The 18,789-nt window shown below is 36.9% G+C and overlaps 1 protein-coding gene across 2 annotated transcripts in view; it reads left to right on the plus strand.

The window, feature by feature from the left end:
• Positions 1 to 18,789, plus strand: part of BCKDHB (branched chain keto acid dehydrogenase E1 subunit beta) — a 133,311-nt gene that overhangs the window by 73,606 nt on the left and 40,916 nt on the right. The window contains exon 9 of one of the 2 annotated variants that reach the window (XM_074895954.1): positions 6,244 to 6,330. The exons of the other annotated variant lie outside the window; for it this stretch is intronic. Coding sequence (XP_074752055.1) covers positions 6,244 to 6,330 — 87 coding nt within the window. The remainder of the gene's footprint in view (positions 1 to 6,243; positions 6,331 to 18,789) is intronic. 2 annotated transcript variants of the gene reach the window in all.

Here is an 18,789-nt window from a genome sequence, read left to right on the forward strand (position 1 = left end):
AGTAGAACTAATGGTTTGGGGAAAGTAGCCTCCCTTGGGTTTTACAATTTCCAGGCATGAATTCATTAAAGCTGATCTAAAAATGAAAAAGAAAAAATGTTTTTCAAGGCATTTATTGAAACTTTATCAAGTTTTAGGGTTTTTTAAGCTTCCATATTCTGATTGTTTTTAGTAAAGGCATGCATCTATTAATGTTCATTTTTATACAATTATAGAATTGTTTGGATATGTGCTTAGTGCAAAGTGAGATACAATACAAATATAATTTCAGTACTTTTGCCAACTTCTTTAAAATTATTTGGGAAAGCTATGTTTTCAATTACGCAGGAATTTTTATACTCTCTACAGAATATGATCAAAAGTATGCAAAACTTTAAATGTGAAAGTGAACATCAAAATAATTCCTTTTCTGTAAGAGATAGAAAATACTTTTATTCTGAGAACAAGATTTTCTTAAAGAAAATAGGCAACTTGCCATTGTGACACAGTAACAGCCATTTATAATCTAATTCTGACTCTTTAAAGGCATTTCTTTGTGTTAATGATGCAGCTGGTTAGACTGGAAGTAGAGCTGTTGCTGTGTGTGTAGAGTAATAGTGTAAAATGCTGTTGATCATCAAACTCATTTTGGTTTAAGTCTGCTTTCTCCTAAGTAAGGGCACAGAATGTTATGGTGGTGTATGGTGGTATATGGTGGTGTCAGCACTTAAATTTCAAATTGCTTGGAAGCACCAGACTTGTGTTGTTTTCTTCTGTCATCAGTGCCTGTAGGAGAGGAGAAAGCAGCCAACGTGACAAATTGAGAGTTGAACAGAAAAGTGATTATAGAAACTCTTGGACAAAGAGTGTGGTCAGGGAGGTTGAAAATTTGCTCAGCTGCTTCACTGCAAAAATGCTGGGCTGCAGTTCAGAAAACCTTCAGAGTGCAGTATGAAAGCATTAGTCTTGCAAAGGCATTAGGATGTTTTTACGTTTCATTATTAGGGTGATCATGCTGCTAGCCTTTTGTTCTGATGCAATGTCAGTTGTCATCCTTGTGGATGACACCGATGTAAAACGGTCCTGACAACAAAATTTGGATGGTAAAGTATAGTCAGTATTGGTTTCTGGTTTTGTTTTAGGGCTGAGTAGTTGAAAGCCCTAGAGTCTTTTTGCTAATGACTGGATAGAGCACAGGTGACAGTGGTGTGCCATGACCTGGGTCTCACCTGCCTCCTGGAGGGAGGGGGCACTGCTGAAACTTTCTGTGAGTGAATCCTGATTTCTCTCTGATCTCTGTATCTATATCTGAAACCATGTTTGCTGCTTTGTGCTAACTGTACACAGCTGCAGGATAAATCAGATTATTTACTTCAACTGGCTTACTGCATGACCCCTTCAGTGTTTGCGGAGATGCCGGGGATGGGCTGGGAACAGGAGATTCTGGGTAGGGTTGGACCTCTCCCTTTTGGGAGCAGCCAGGGTTGCATCAGCTGAACTCAGCTGTGAAGGTGCAGAGTGACCATGACAGAAGGAGGAGCCATGCTCTCTAAATGCCTGGATGTTGCTTATGACTTCCCTCAATAGACTGTTACTAAAGATGGCAAAAAAAGTTTCGATTTTCATTTAATTCAAGGTAGAAGATACCTACAGAATTACTTAGCATTCTCAGAAGTCTCCCTGGACTTTAAAGATCAGCAAACAACAACTTCTAGTTGTGGATCTAAAGAAGCACACTTTTTATCAGTAGCAATCTCCTAAACCACACCGTATTTTCTGAAGATGCATTTTTTAAATGATCTACATGATGTAGATGAGCTTTAGAATGTGCATCTGTTTCAAAGTTTTGATCTCTTACTGAGGTAAGAAGAGTTGTAAAGATTGGGGTTTTGGAAGACAGAGTGGGGATGTTGGGGAAATGAAGGAGAGTCAAGAAATGCAACAAGTCTCTGGTTTTGGGGACAAAATACATCATTCCCTGAAAGGCCATCCTTTTCTCTAGGTAGTCCAAATAAAAAAACCCCAACCAAACACTCCAACCATCCACCTTTTTAAAAGGTGATGAAATGGTAGGATGCTATGCTGGCCAGGTTGTTACACTGTGCTGATTTAACCACTGTCTTCTCCAGTTTTATGCCAGTGATATTTCTCATTAAGTTTCAAGGGTGAGAACCCCATTACTGAATGTTGCCATGCTGCATTTATTTGGACTGTAAATGCTTTTCTGCATGTTGGGCTTTGCTTATCCTGGAGGTTGAATGCTTTTATAGAAGAGTACTGATGTCTGAAAATGTCCACTGTGTCCTATATATTGTAGAGCAGTTACTTCTGAAATTTTCCGTTTTAATGATTAATCATTTTACTTCTGGGAAATAAGGTACAGAAATTAAATGTTAGCCATTCTAGAACACTACCAGTGTACGAAAAATTCGCACTTTTTCATTGTTGGTTATGACTTTTTTCTAAACTATATGGTCTGAAACATTTTTACATATATTTTAAAAATTTGTTTAAGAAAATCACATTGGTTGGTATTGACAGCTGTTATGCCTGTAAAGCACTGTCATCTGTAAGATAGAGAAAACAGTAATTAAAGTGAAGAAGGCATACAGAGACACAGTGTTTGAACCAAAGTATCGTTCTACCAGTAAGTTATTAATCTGATACCTTATGGAGTGTTTTTTCTTCAAAAAAGCCCCCACAAACCAACACCCACTCCCCCCCAACTGTATCCCAAATCAGTTAGAACAAATAACCTATAAAACTATGAGAAAAATAATAGCAAGGAAGAAACAAGCAGGGAGAAATAACTTAGAAATACATGATCAACAATTCATTAGGTTCTCAGAAAACAAATTAACATAGTTGAGAAGTAAGGAATTAGTGCTGTGGTGACTTTAACTTTGTCATGTAAAGGCACACAGTTATGCTAGTGAATGGAAACAGTGAAGTCACTGAGGTTCTGCAGAGTCTGCTTACTAACGTGTTTTTTAATATTTCTATCAAAGATATGGAAAACATTTAAAACTATTACTGATAAATTAGAGGTCACAAACAGCTGGAGAAATAGATAAAATAGAGACTCAGTCACTGATAAAGAAAAGATAGGTTCATTAACTGAGCTGGGTGCAGGCACACAATATATTTTTAAACATATTCAAATATAATTTTGTATCTTGAAATAATAAATGCACACTATATTTCCATCTTTATTCCAAGAAGCACTTATCCTTTAATGACAAAACCCTCTTTCCCAAGAACAGGGAATCGCAGTCATCGGTTGAAACTGGACTCATGTTGTTATGCTTTGGCCAAAAGACCTCATTCATCCAAGAGCTGCAGTATTGAGGTTATATTATCTCCATATTTGGCGTGCTCTGAAAAAGGATGGAATGCTGGTTCCAGATGGGTGTACTTCAAGAAGGACATTGAAAACTGGAGATGATTCAGGATAGGGTTGTACAAATGATGAAGGAATTGGAAGAGTGCTGGATGGTGAAAGATTTAGAGCTCAGTCTGCTTAGTTTAGCAAAAATGTGGTTAAGAGATCATTTGATCACAATCTTAATGTATTCATGTGGGGAGCAGAAATGTGATAATAGATAGCTTCTCCAGCTAGCACACAGAAGTAAAATAAGAACCAAGAGTTTGAAGTTGAAGTCAGCCAAATTAGTTTGGAAATAAGGTGCAAAATTTTAACAGGGAAGGCAGTTAAACACTGGAACAATTTACCAATAGCTGTGATGTATTTGCTAACACTGGAAATACCGTAAGTAAGATTGAATGTCTTTCTGAAAGACTCACTGTAGTTTAGGAACTAGTGTTAATGTGAAGTCGAAATTGATGCAGGGGAGTCTAATATTCAGGAATCGCAATACTCACATCCTTCCTTAAAGTCCAGGACTCTGTAGTGCAGTATAGTGGTTAACTTCTGCTGATTTTGATTCTGGTTTAGCCATTAGGAGAATTTTTAAGGTATTCTACATGGCACAGTGTGGTGCAGGTATCCACGCTGACCCTGAACAAGCTAGAATGGATAATAAAAGCACCAAAGCTATGCTAACATGTTTTCCCACCAGGAGTGATATATAGTGCATTTTAACGGGGATGAGATACTTGCATGCAATGCTTGATGATCACAGCTGCTTGCTCGCTCTTAAACAGGCTCCTACAGGCAGGGAGTCCTTGAGGCCCCTGGGAATCATATGTAAAGATAAGGATTTCTCATACAGGAGAAGGAGGCTTCCAAACTTAGATTTTTTTTCCTTTTTTTCCTTTTTCCTTATTGTTTACATGCATTCAATTTGAGAACAGATAAATTAATGCAAGAAAAATTATCAGTTACTTAGTGCAAGAAACCATATTAGACTCAGGAAACCTGTGGTGTGAAACTAGTTGAAGGCTGAGAAATAGTGAAGGATCAATTAAAGGCACTACTCTTACTCTGTCCTCAACATCAAATTATCTCCATTGTAGAGACAGGATACTGGACTGCTGGGTTACTGGTCTGTTCCCATGTGGATTTTCTTATATATGTTCTAATCATGTCTGGTTTATACTATTATTAAAGTTACAGATTTGTTTTCTTAGAATTTAATAGCTTGTAATGTTTCACAGTGTGAACGTCTAAGAACAAATATATGCAAATTAATCTTTGTTTAAAAGAAAACTAAGAGGATTCTCAAAATAACCTTTAGAATTGATTAATTATATTAGTTTTCTCATAACTTAAAACTGATTGTATCAGTTTTACCATGCCAACTTAAAACTGGAGTGTACATTTTGTTCATTGAGCTATCATTCTGATGTATTGGACAGATTTATAGTGCAGTTAATGCCTCTGCTCTTTAGATAGGAGTTTCCAGTTCTGGCAAAAGCAGTGCAAGAAATGAGCCTATGTAACTGTGGATTGCTTTCCAACTGTTGAAATGCCTTTTCCTGTCTTGTTTAGCTCTGAATGTTGTCAAACCACTTCATAGTACAGTATATGGGTCATCTTGTTTATAGGCCTGTGACTTGCCAGTACATCTGTGGATGAGCTACTTAGAGCCATCATAGAGTCATTGCTAGAAAAGCAAAAGAATTAGAAAACTACTTGAATCAGAAGGATAACTGTATAATTAAGGCACTGCCTTGATGTATCCTATTATGTAAACAACATGGAGCTGCCCAACTGGAGAATGTGCTGCTGTAGACATTAAATTGAATATCACAGCATTAAGAAAGTCTGATCTGGTAGCTAGCACTGTCTTGGGCTTTTCCACTTGATGGCTAATGGTACACCTGCCGTACACTATGTACTTACCTTAAAAATCAGACTGTAACTGTTCTTAAAAGATTAACATACACATTATTCTGATTTCTTTTTCTGATGTGCATCTCTAGAAGTTCATGAGACTTCTTTATGCACCTTATGAAATTATAAAATGTGTGTTATGAAAAGTGAGACTTTGCCACATTTCTGACCAAAAATATCTGATACTGTTTGATTCTAGGCAATTTAGTATGTAGTTGCAATAAACTTCAAGATATTTGGGTGTGGTGAAGCCTTATACGCCCATCAGATTAAAAATATTTTGCTTTCATTGTTATGTTTCACAATGAACCCAGTCATTTTTCTGATTACAAGATGCTTAGATCACCTTCTTTATATACTGTGCTATGTAATTATTTATAAAGTGGATCACATAAAAACTGCACAAACATTAAGATTTAAAATTAGAAAATATTGTTTGTATTTACCATGTAAAACTTCAATAAGCAGCATTAATTCACATGATTGTTTTCTTGCTAAAGTTCTTATTTAACAGTTTTATTTTCTGAATAGCCATGATTCATGTCTTTACCTAGGATGTGATTGTGTAGAGATATACATCAATGAAGAATTTCTTTACTTGTGTGTCTTTTTCAGGATCCAGGTTTTTACTGACATCTTATTAAAATCCATATTCACCTTTATAAATGTTAGTTTGCACTGATAGGGTAAATTCATATTCCGTGGAATCAATTTTATCTTGATATTTGCTTAAAATGGAGTGGAAGATGTAAACACGTTTATAGTAAATGTAAAAACATCCTGTTAATTACTTAATTTAGACTTTTTGGATGATTTCTCTTTCAGAGAAAAGGCAAGAGGAGAAAAGTAGATACATTTTAACACTACTAATAATGGCACATATTTCAGATATTCCAAAAGTAGTACAAGTGGGAAATCACAAGAGCTGTAATTTGGTTACATTTTTGGGGTTTGCTCTTCCTTTTCAGTCGGTGGTGAAGACTGGGCGATTGCTGATTAGCCATGAGGCTCCCTTGACAGGAGGATTTGCATCTGAAATCAGTTCCACAGTTCAGGTAAGCAGGTTATTTGTATTTAAGTGTTGTGTATGGCTGAATATGTCTACCTACAGAAACAAGATGTGTTACTACATTAAAAGTTGAGTTTCTCATAATTTTTATATTTTTTACATTTTTATTAAATTTCAGTTTTGTGGATGCTTGTGTTACTTTAAACAGTTGAGAAACAGTGTACCTACAGGGCACTGTACATAGCATCTGCTAAGCTAGAAAATTTAACTTTCACTGAAAAGCAGGGGAGATGTGCTGTTGGATGCAAAGGAAAAATCTTTGTGCACTCTATTTTTTAATATAAATTTTTACCTTTCGCATATTTTTATCCCCAAAACTTCTTAAAAATACATTCTGGGAATGTTGAAATCAGACACAGAAAGAGCACCCAGGCCCAGAACAGTGTAACGTGGTTTTAGGCATAGTGTTCAGAGACCCGTTAGGGGAAAGTAGTTCATGTACAGATGTGGTGATACTCATACATATGTAGACCTTGTCTGTACAGAACAGCTTTGGAAGGTTGAGATGTACATCAGTATCATTATCTGGAGCATTAGGCTTTAAGTTTTTTGAAAGTCCTTTTGAGATTTCTGTACCTGCATACAGATTTTCCCTTTAACTTGATTTCTCTTTTATGCACATCAGTGATACTGGTTTATAGAAACATCTAAACTAATTGCATCCATCACTGATTACCATTTTCTAGAGTAGTTAATTTATAGGACTAGAGACAAATGGGATTCTAATAAAATATAAGTAATACAGGCAGTAATTAAAGCTTGAGAATTAGCCTTTTTGTAGGAAGGGAGTTAATTGTTCTGGGAATGTAATTTTCAATTAAGTATGTATAAGGAGTCAGAAAACTGTTTCTTGATCTTTATGATACAGTTTCCTTGAAAGAGTAATTTTATTAAATTTAATATTATGTGAAGGTCATTAATTTTTTTGCCAAAATTTAGTCTCCATTAAGAACCAAATGTTTATCATCCCTCTATGTAATTAGTATTTGACCTCCAGCCTCTATTTTCACATCACAAGTTTCCTGACTCCAATATGGTTTCTTGCTCTAGGTAACTGATAACTTTTCTTGCATTAATTTATCTGTTCACAAATTGAACCCAGGTAAACTATAAAGAAAAAAGAAGAAAGGAGGAAAAAAAATTCCACCTCTCCTCTTTTATAGGTAGTCTCTTTGATTAACATAAATCTAGTAAAATCATAAGGTACTGTGAGGGTTGGAAGTGATGATTTTTCTTAAATTTTTACAAAAATGTGAAATAAATTCAACCAAAAGAGCCTGTCCTTTACTGTCTTGTGTTGTTATTAACACCGGAGGAGAAAACTTCTAAGACATGAAGCAATCTCATAATTTACTGGCATAACAAAAGAAAACGTGTGTTGGAGAAAAAAGGGAGTTGAAAAGATAAAAGCTTATCAGTAAATATTGGAAGATTCATTGCATGGGGTGGTCAATATATTGCTGAAACTACGAAATGAGTTTTTAATTTTCTCAGACCTCCACTAAGAAAGGTACTTACCTGATTGATCTGTCTTGAGGTTATTTTTCATATCAGAGATATATCTTGACAAATATCACTTATTTAGAAGATAAAGTTTAAATGCTATAATAAAGGGCTATTTCCTTATTTCTGTCAATATTGAAAGCAAATATTCGTTTCATGATAATAGCTCATAATTTTATATTAATATTTTTTAGGAACCTAGGATTTGTATCTTAAGAAATATTAGTTAATTTATCACACATACTACCTCAGAATAAGTTGGAATATAACTCTTCGGCACTGAATTTATGCATGGCGAATTTCCTTCATATAAATTGGTTGACTTGAATCTGTGTTATAACCATATTGTCATTAGTCTTTATATCCATTCTTGAAGATTTTATCATCTGTACTAAAATTCCAATACAAGATATTTTAAAGAATATTCATACTGCGTAGTAAAAATTATTCTAATCTCTTCTGCATTACAACTTTTTAAAGCAGAGTATTGCTTTAGGCATAATAAAGACCTTACTTTTTTTATTCCGTTAAAACACTTGATCTCTAAATGATAAAGTTAAGTCCATATGTCTGATATCACTGTGCTGTAAAAATAAAATGGAAAGTGAAATTCTCTTGTGCTGGATACAGTGCATACTGAGAATGCCAAAAGTTGGGGGTTGTAGTTGGCTTTATTTCCTCTTACACATGGAAGTAATAAGACTTCAATAAAGTGTGACCAGTTGGATTAGATGGTTAGTTTCCATATTGTTATTCCATCCTTGCTGTGAGGTCTTGTCATAGAAATAAGGTGAATAAAAGTCCATAGGTTATTTTGAAAGTTAACTGTCACAAATACTTCATGGTGATGTACACTTCAAGGAAAAGGGTACAAACAGAAATGATGGCTTTTGCTTATGAAGTATAGGAGAAAACTATGGAACGGTTTTCTCTTTGTGTATGAGAGATTAAAAGCAGTGTTTGGAGAGCATATTAAACAAGATTTGTTCTGTGTCAAACAGAGTATTTCAAAGGGGCACATTAAGGCATTAAGTAGTCATTTACTCTGATTTCTCAAACACATAAAACTAAGAACAGGATGAAGTGGTGTAGTTAAAACTCTACATGATATGACTTTGCCCTTTGTTTTTTCATATGTGATCTCAACGGATATTCTGAAATGAGCAACAGATGATAGGATAAATTCAATACAGGTACAGTTAATGCTCCATATTGATTATATTCTGTATAAAAGCTTGCAAAACTGTCATTTTCAGCAGAGAGGACACTAAACTTTTGCTTAAGGCATATGGTTGGAGCAGTTTGAGAAGCCTTGGAAAAGGGCCCACTGAGATGTCACTTCCAAAATAATGAGGCATCGCGTGTGGAAATCATCAGTACGTTAATCACTTGTAATATGAAAGAATGTAAATCCAGTATTTGTGTCCCTGTCAAAAGAAAAAAAAAAAAGAGAGAAACAGGATGTTTTCAAAGAGGGATGAGACGGAGGAAAAAGGGAAACGAGTAGATTATGTTGTGTGATAAAAGGCTCATCTCCACACACACACACATGCATGCAAAGGAGCCCAGAGGCACAGTGGCAGGGAGGGGAACCCCCATAACCCACTCTGGGAAATGGAGCCCCCAGCTCCTGCCAGGGCTGTCCCCAGCCTCAGCCCCATGGGCCAAGAGGAGACACCCAGCAGCAGGGCTCAGGGCCACTGTGGACCACTCTGCAGATTGAGGGTGATTGCTGCCTGACAGCATTTAGGACTTTGGAATCATACAAGATTTATGGGATGTTTAGAGAAGGAATCAAAGGTGGGAAGAGGTGGGGACCAAGGTGGTTTGGGGAGGAATAGATATTGGAACACTGAGAGGTAAGGGGATAAAAAGGACTGGCTGCATATAAACAGGCTGGTTGATGTGACTGGCTATGTCCTGTGTCTGATCAGCATTATGTGTCCTGTCTTCTTTTTAAACTCCATTTCTAACTATTTTCCTGGTTGAGACTCTCTCTATTCTGTGTGCATGTCTGTGTATGGAGGTCTAAGTGCCAGCACATGGGTCATGGGGGCCAGTGTGCCTGGGGTGTGGGACTGGCAGTGGGTGTGTGTGTCAGTATCTGTCATAGCAAATACCAAGCTGTGCTAGCTGGGGGTAGGTTAAGTGAGCCAGGTGTATGTATGTGTGTGTCTCTGACAGAGTCAGCTGGAGAAGCTGGCTACTGGAGGAGCCAGGATATCCAAGCCAGCAACTTGGAGAGACCATGGGGTCTGCAGTCAGCTGAGAGACTGGTATATGTCTGGCAGTGAGCGAGACAGCAAGGGAGATAGAAGATCCAGGTTAAGCGACTGGACCAACTACAGTGTCAAAGCCCAGTTACTGCAGGGATTTGCAGCATGTGTGTCTCTGTGTGGTGGTGTGTAAGTTGAGGTGGATGTCTGTCCCAGCAGCTGGAGTTGGGACGGAGTAGGGGCTTGCGTGTGCAGGTGCCAGCAACTGGAGAGACCAAGAATCTTGGTTTTAGGAATTTATATCATGGTAATTCAAGTGCGTGTTGAATTAATGTACTTTTCACTTTTGTTAATCTGGTAATCACTTTAATTTGTAACGTTTTGGTTTTTAAGTGTCTACTGTTCCAGAGCTACTTATAGGTGAGGCTGACCAACCTGTATGCATGTTGTTTCTCTAATTAAAGCAATGTTTCTGAAAGCAGGTTAAGTTCTAAGACATGGCTGTCTTTCAATAGTGCCCCTGTAGTAAAAAGCTACTTTACAGAGCAGCAGCTTGCAATCCCATTTTCTCCTTATCGTCCTTGTCATATCAACAAAATGAAGATGATAGTGTGACACAACTTCAGAAGAAAGTGCAAGACTTAGTATGGGACTATGAAATGACAGGTTCTACAAGGGAAAATAAACTCAGTTGTGCGAAGAACTAATTCTTGATTTTACAAGTCTTTCATGCTTGCGAGAGTTGTGTGGTGGGTTGACCTTGGCTGGATGCCAGGTGTCTATCACTCCCTATTGCTACTGTCTTGTCAGTGTTCCAATTTAAATTACGATGTGTTGTTTTTTTCCTCTAAAATTAGGTGGCCTTTTGGTATGAAATTTCAAACACTTATATTTTGTTTGTAAATGATGTATTAGAAGAGAGTTTTTGAAATTTGGGTATAGCTGAGAATTTCATGGCAATCTGAAGAATGCTGTCTGTCATTAAAAACATTTTTGAATCACACAGTTTTGAGAGAAATTTCATGTAAGCCTGAAACAAATAGCTTTTCTTTTTAAAAACGGAACTTTCAATAGACACTAAGATAATATGCAATTCTTGCTACTTGTAGCTTCTGTGTATGATAGAGTGTGCACGTTGTCTTGAACATTAGCAGCTATTCTGCTTAATTTCTGTCACATTTGGGTCCAATAAATAGCAGCTGCTTGACCATGAGACTTTGTCAGTACTGAGCTGGCATAGTACAATATGTAATGTTCTGTCTTGTTATTCAGGTCAGCTTTCTTGTCCTTCTTTAGTCAGACTCTTTTACTGAATCTGTATTACTGGTCTGAGAAGTGAAGGCAATTTGGTGGAGAATATATTTAGAAATTGGAAATTGAGGAGAACAGAATTAAGATTGCTGGGGAAATTTATAGGTGTTGAAGATACGTGCCTGTTGGGAAAGGATTAGATTGTGTATACTGACCAGTGCCTTGGTTTTTCATCTTCTGGATTTATAGCTTGTAGATCAAATGTGTTGTCCCATTCCTGCTTCCTATAGGACTATATGTTGGAAGGGTGTATTATGGTCACAATAATATAGTGGTTACTGTTTTCTGATAGGACTGAAATAAACTCAGGGAATTGACACATACCATCTGGCATTGATCTTGTACATACAGAAAATGCATGTCACAGAAAGATCTTGCTGCTTGCTACTCATTCTGTATAGATAATGACTAAAATACTGAAAAATAGAAAATGCTTTACTAATTTTGAATGTTTTCATTTAAGGAATTTAAAATTTGATTTAGGAATTTGGATCTTTGTGTACGCCAATAACCTCATAGCAGAATACCATGAAAATGGTATGCTACTATTAAAATACAGAAAACGCATGTAACTAAAGGTGTTAGCTGGCCTGGTAAAGATCATTGCTGTCTATAAAATAACAAGTTGGCACAGTGGCTTTTGTAGAAGGTTGCACAGACGTAAAAAGGAACATATTTTCTTCATTCTTGCAAGAACAGAACAATTCTGGTTTAATTGTGGGCTTCTGTCTCACTAGTGGAGTTTTGTTTCTTATCACCTGGTAACTACTTTGTCCCTAGGCATCTGGCTATGCTTTGTGAGGCCTGGGGCACAGGGGATGTTGGGTCAGCTACCAGAGAAATGTACAGGTCAACAGAGTCCAGTCCTCAGGAGCCCTTCCAGAGGACTCAATGTGTTTCTTAGAGTTACACAGAGGTTTCAGTCTTCCAAAAGATTGATGATAATCAGAGGACAGGTTCCAGCAAATTCAATGAAATAGCCTATTTCTGGGGATTGAGTTATGAGATCTTTTTTTTTTCAATTCTTTGGTTTTGTATCTAAAAATTGCATAGAATAATATTCATCTGTTTGGATTGATGGTGCTTTAGATTTCCTTATGCTGCTGCAAAATAAGGCCTAATCTCTAGTAAGTGATGTAATTTCCTTCTAGTATGTGACATTAAGAGAAACTATTAGATGAGCTATTTTTCTGAGAAGCATCTTGAGAAAAGGGAAAGTAGGTATGTCTAGGAATACCTTTCAAAGCTGTAAGGGTTTCACAGCAATTTTATTCTAAAGCAGGTTACTATAGAAAGAATGTGCCAAAACAAAAAAAGCTTGAACAACAACAACAACAAAATAGTTCAGTAATTTCAGCAGTATGAACATTTAAAGTAAAATAGCCCTAAGGCTGATACTGGACAGGAATAACTATTATAATAGTTATTTATATTAATATAAGTAACTATTATTTTACAGAGTCCTAATGGAAAAAAAAAATAACCTTTCCAGCAAAACACTTTCAGAATGTTTGAACTGAATAATTTTTCATACAGTTACATTATATGGCTTTAGAATCTGGGATGTTGAGGTATTCCAAACAGTCCAATTATTTCAGTTTTCTCAGAGCAGAAGCTAAGGTGGAATTTCCCAATGAAGTTGTGACAATCCTCCATGGCTCTTTGTGGTGCTTTGAGGAAGTGATTGCAATGCGGTACTCAAAAATATTTGCGCGACCAGGTTTGAGTTTCACACTATGCATCTGTGTCTGTACTTAGAGCAAAAGGAACTAATTACTAACTTGGTCTGTGGGATTTATTTTGAAATCACGTGAATAACAGATGCCACTTAAAACCTGATTTTAATGAACAGACTGTAAACCTGTATTATTGTCTTTATTGAAAGCAATGCTTCTGGTGTAATTGTTATGGCTTTATATTTAAATTATTTCATTCTCACAATACATGTTGAAGCAAATTGCCCTTTGTACTGACCATTGATATATAATGGAACGTCTATGTCTTAAGAAGTTGAAGGAGTTTGAGATAGAAATTGTTAGAACTACTTAATTATAGAAATGAAGGAAATTTGAAATTATTCTCTATTCAGTTGGAGAAATAATAAGACTCAAACATGTTTTTCCAAGTTGACTAGAAAGATGATTGAGTATATGCCAGACTGGACAGCTTTTCATAGGACACAGACTTTATTCACCGAGTACCATTTCATGGAATGGCTAAACAAGGACACTCTGGACTAAATGTAACACAGATACCTAAAAAAAAGACATGCTAAAACATGCAGGTACAGGAGTATGGTTGTTCAGCTGACATAAGAAAATTATTAAATCTGAATTCATGTTTTTTAACATTGCTTTGACACAGTCACAGTAGGCAGTAAAATTGGAAAAGGTGAAATATTGACACAATATAGTTCTTAATTTACTATCCTGTTTAGCTTTGCCACTTTCACTCTTTTAGCACATCTAGCAGGAATCACAAGCTGTAAAAGCCTGATTTTATAGATCACCACATCAATTCCTGTCACTAGGAGTATGATCTAGGAAATGTTGGTATGGAATATAAATAAAAGCTGTAATAAACACAGAGAAGTAAATTCAAGGTGGGCATAAAATGTATAATGATACCATAGAGAAAGAGCAGTGATTTGAAGGAAAATAAAACCAAAATATATAGAAATAATCCAGAATAATTGAAAGGAATAATGTTATTTCCAAAGTAGGGAATTGGGAGTAGTAAGGGAGAATTTATCAATGTAAAGTTGCCATGCAGTAACTTGAATCCAAGCTGTGTGTGAAAGGGGCATGAAGATGTTCCTTGTATTTATAAAATATGTATATAGGCAGCTTATCAAACCCCCAATTTATGATGCAGCATGAACTAGAAGCAATTTTTGCTATGCAGGTCTGAAGTCTTGTATAGTATTGAATGACAGCACATTTTAATAAGCAGTGTAGAAAATAGAAGCGAATAGACAAAATCTTAGAAACCCAAGATTTCTCAAAGGAAATAAACCTGCATTATTCATCAATAAATATACTAAGAGTTATTCTGTATCTGAAAGAGCTTGGATAAACATTTGAGATTTTATGTTTTCTTTTGTAAATAAAAGAACAAGTTTTGTGCCTTGTACTCCACTGTGTGCCCCTTCTAGACTGCTGCACCTCATTGCTACAGTGACTGCACAATACCTGGGGCTTGTGAGCCTGGCTACAGGGATTTGGTGGTTCTGTTTGTCTGGTAGAGGTCATATTTTTCGGAACCTGTATCACTTTTAAAAGGGAACCAAAATCTAACAAGCAATGCCTGTCCACAGAGTAGTGCCTGTGCATTTTCCACACTAACATTTTGAGGCCAAAATTGTTCTGGATGTTATGCCAAAGTCTCTTATTATGCAGCTTTACTTGCTGTGTGGAAGTATCTGAATTTTTGTCTTATGTTCAGATACTTATAGCCTATACAGAAGTCTTGTTTTATAACTGTAAGAAATGCAGCACAAGATGAATGGACTTCTCTAAGAAGTTTTGTTTGCTGTTATCATGTCATGAAGTCAAATTTACTCATGAGACTTTATGCATGATTATTTTAGTTTTGGTTGACAGAGGGAGAAGCCAATTTCTCTAAAATGCAAACAGAAATTTCACTATAATAGCGCCGTGTGTTATCTGTTCAAGCTACAAGGGAGTGTTGTGTTCCTCTAGGTTGGAATAAATTCAGGACTCAGAAGAGAAAAATGATTTAATGAATTTAATATAGCCAAATATTAAACAGGACACACAGTAATATATCTGTACTGTATACAACTCTCAAATACATCTCTTAAAACAAGCAAACAACCCCCAAATCCTAAAATAACATTCAGATTGGAAATTGAAGTGCTCAAAGACTGTGGTGGATTTTCATAAAATCTTCCCCAAAATGCCCTCTCTAAAGTTGTAAACACAGTGTGTTTATGTGCCCAAGTAGTCCAGCCTATAGACACAACAAAAATCAAAATGTCTTATTCATCTGCAGCTCAGCTTGAATTCTTTTCAGCTTCTGTGAAATATTTCATGAAAAGGTTCACACAGGAGTGGACACATGTGCTAAGAGATGTCCGAGCCATGGAGTTGCTTGTGCACACTCACTCCTCTTGTTTTTGGGGACAGTCTTATTCCCTGCATGTGAGGGAACACAAACCCATGTCCTGGCTGCCCTGCCTGCAGGCACTGTCTCAGCCAGCCACTCGTGGCACATCCTTCTGATGCAAAATTATTAACCCAAGCTTAAATAGCACTGACACTGATGTGGACATGGTTTTCTACAATGTGAGAGTGTGCTCTGCCTACGTGGCTTTGGGTCTGTCCTGTCTAAAAATTATGGGTTCGAGTAAGCTATTTCCATGCACCATGGGAGTATCCTCACATCTGACAGGAGTTAAAGAAACCTCTTTTCTTTCTAGAGAGGTAGAAGAAAGAAGGAGACAGGAGCTTGGCAGTATCTATAGGCAGTGCAAGGAGAGGGACAGTAAGTGCTGCCTCATTAGGAGTCTTTAACAAATGGGAGAACAAGGGCACCAATAAGGTTTTCAGGGGCTGTTCCCAGTGAATGAGAATAAATCCCTGCCCTCTTGGAGTATGCTACATGTGCCAGCTTTGCTGCTATGGGATCAGTGTTCACAGACAGAAAGGGTGGGTAGGGCAAGAGAAATATGCCAGTAAACAGCTCTGTGTGGATGGAGCAGGGAAAGCTCAAGACAGTGGGCAACCTGAGACTGGCCTGTCTCTCCACACAGACACTGGTGGTAGGCAGTGCCCAGCAAGGTCAGGCAATTTTCAGGAAAGCACTCAACTGAGAAAAGAATATTTTTATTAGCAGTAACTTGTATGCTTTCTCCAGAGTTACTTATTTTCAAGTAATATATTGGAATAAATGCTTTTGCCACTGAAGCAAAATAATCCTTTGTTCCAGAGACTTTCAACCAACCAACCACCCCAAATTAAAAATTTATTAACACACTTAACTAGCCCTCCGCAAATTACAGGTTTAAATGTCTGTGAGAGGAGAACAGAACAGCTTCTTGGGGTTTAACAACAACCCAAAATGTTTTATCACTCACCTAACAAATGAGGGCTCTCAACCTCGAGAACCTGCTCAGGGCAGTGTCTCCACCCAAGTCACTTTGAGGAATTACTTTGGGCAGCGTCCAGACCCAAGGAGAGAGTCCTTGACCGCAGCTGCTGCTCCAGGGGGCTCCACTGATACCCAGGCTGAATGTGACCTGTAGCAAATAGTGGTTCCCATTGGTCAAAGGCCCCAACTACTGTGAAGTCCTGAGAGCAAAGGCAATCAGGAGGTGCTACGCTTCAGCAGCCACGAAGCCCTGTTTTCATTAGGTGAGTGCACCTGTCCATTTTCAGCTGTACTGGCTCTTGGGGAGCAGGCAGCGTTTTTTTCCAGATGCATCAAACCCCATTTGTCTTCTGTCTGAACTGATTTTCCTGCATTGTTGGGGTATGCAAGCATGCAGCCAAGTACTTTTTCACTTTTTATGCAGATTTTTGAGGAGGCAGAAGGAGTTTATCCCAGGACAAACACAAAGTGGTAAAATAGCAAAATAAGCTGAGAGTCATTGTAGTTCAGTGAAATCAAAAGTTTGGGCTGCTGAACAAGTTCAGTGTTGGATTCACCTTAATCAATTGACTGTATAGTGTTAAGTGTGCTGTTAGTGTATTTACTGAGGACATTTTCTCCATGTTCTGTTATTTAACTTGGCATGTAAATGTTCATATGCCTGAGGCTGAACTCCAGCATCATTGTCCTGCTGATGCATCCGTGTTCATTCATTGTGATGTATGACTTTGAACAATGTGTTTGGCCTTCCATACACTAATTCTGGAAAAGGCCAAAAACTTGGGCACTGAGGCAGAATTAAAATTTTCTTTCCTGTGCACTTCCCTCCTGTTTGCATGTTCATCTTTCTATCTATTAGAAATTGTTCTTCTAGGGGAAGGCAATATTTTGTGCTTATGCTTACTCTAAGGTACAGTTTACATTTGCAATTTTAATTCAAACTACTTTGATTAAAACCATGTTGTGATTCTAACATTACATTTCTGATAGCCCATGGAGCTGATAGAAATGAGAAGGTTTTATTCCAAATAGCGAGAAGGGCAAAAAAACCTGCCATGGACTGCATATCTATCCTATATTTTCTGGTCTGTGATGTGGTGGTATTTTTTCCATTTTTATCTCTAATACCATATTAGAGTTCAGTAACATCAGCATTTTTAACTGATATGTTAATATAACTAATGATTTAGAGGGACATCGAAATTATGAACTTTCCTATAGCAATTTTGTGTTAATGTTAAAGCTGTTACTGAACAGGCCTTTATATTCTACCATGTCAAATAGCCAACTTGTTGCTTAATTGAGATTAATATAAAATGTCCCTTCCATTTTAATAGGCTTTGAAACTCTAACTCTAGTCTGGTAAAGATGATCTCTGTCAGGACTCTAGAATAAGGCAACTCTGCATAGTAATTACTAACTCAAGGATATTTAACTTCTTTTCTGCTTGAAAACCTAGCAATATTGTGTTTAACTTGCTTTATTTTGTTTGGCATTATCTTTTCTTCCAAATGAGTTGCTTTAAAACTCCAAGTGGAGCTTTGAACAGGAATTTACTATGGTATGCCCATGAGTCCCCCCATAAAAGTGTAATAATGACCTTTCTTATAATTTCCAGTGCTTTAGTGCTATAAAAAGCTTCTTGGGTGGTTGAAGTCACTTGACCTTTGGCATATTTCTCAAAGCACTTCAATGGGCTGCTAGAGTCCTTTATTAGCCACATGTATAGCAACTTAGCATGTACTAAGGTACCTTGGTAAGCCAGGGTAAAGAATAATGTGGAGTTTTCTAGTTGCACTGTATGTCATGTTTACTTCTTTGGAGAAGACACTCAGTAGCTTGTCTTACTTAAAAATTTGCTTTAGTGGGTTGGTTTGGGGTTGTAAAGTGTTGAATCATGAAAGCATATTACCTTTTTTCCTGGCCTTTCATATTTTCATGTGGCCATTAGAAATAGTCTGGCTAGACAATTTTAGAGCTACAGACATCAATTTAGAGCAACAGACATAGTTGAAAGTAGCATGACTGGAGAAGAGTGGTCCATAGCATATAAAAATCAATGCAGAATAGAAGAGAAAATATAGTACAAAACAGAAAAATCAATGCTTGCATGTTAGTGACTCACTGAAGTTTTAAAAATACTATACATAAGGAACATTGCTTTTTTTTTTCTTCTTTTCTTACAGGCTTACTTTAATTAATACATAAAAGGCCTGTAAAATAGTGTATTTTTATTGATGTTTTATGTACACACACAAGATCAAATTATTTCACTTCCGTGCTGAATGTATTCATAGAGGAGG

Source organism: Athene noctua, chromosome 1 (assembly GCF_965140245.1).
Source record: "Athene noctua chromosome 1, bAthNoc1.hap1.1, whole genome shotgun sequence".
Taxonomy (NCBI): Eukaryota; Metazoa; Chordata; class Aves; order Strigiformes; family Strigidae; genus Athene; species Athene noctua.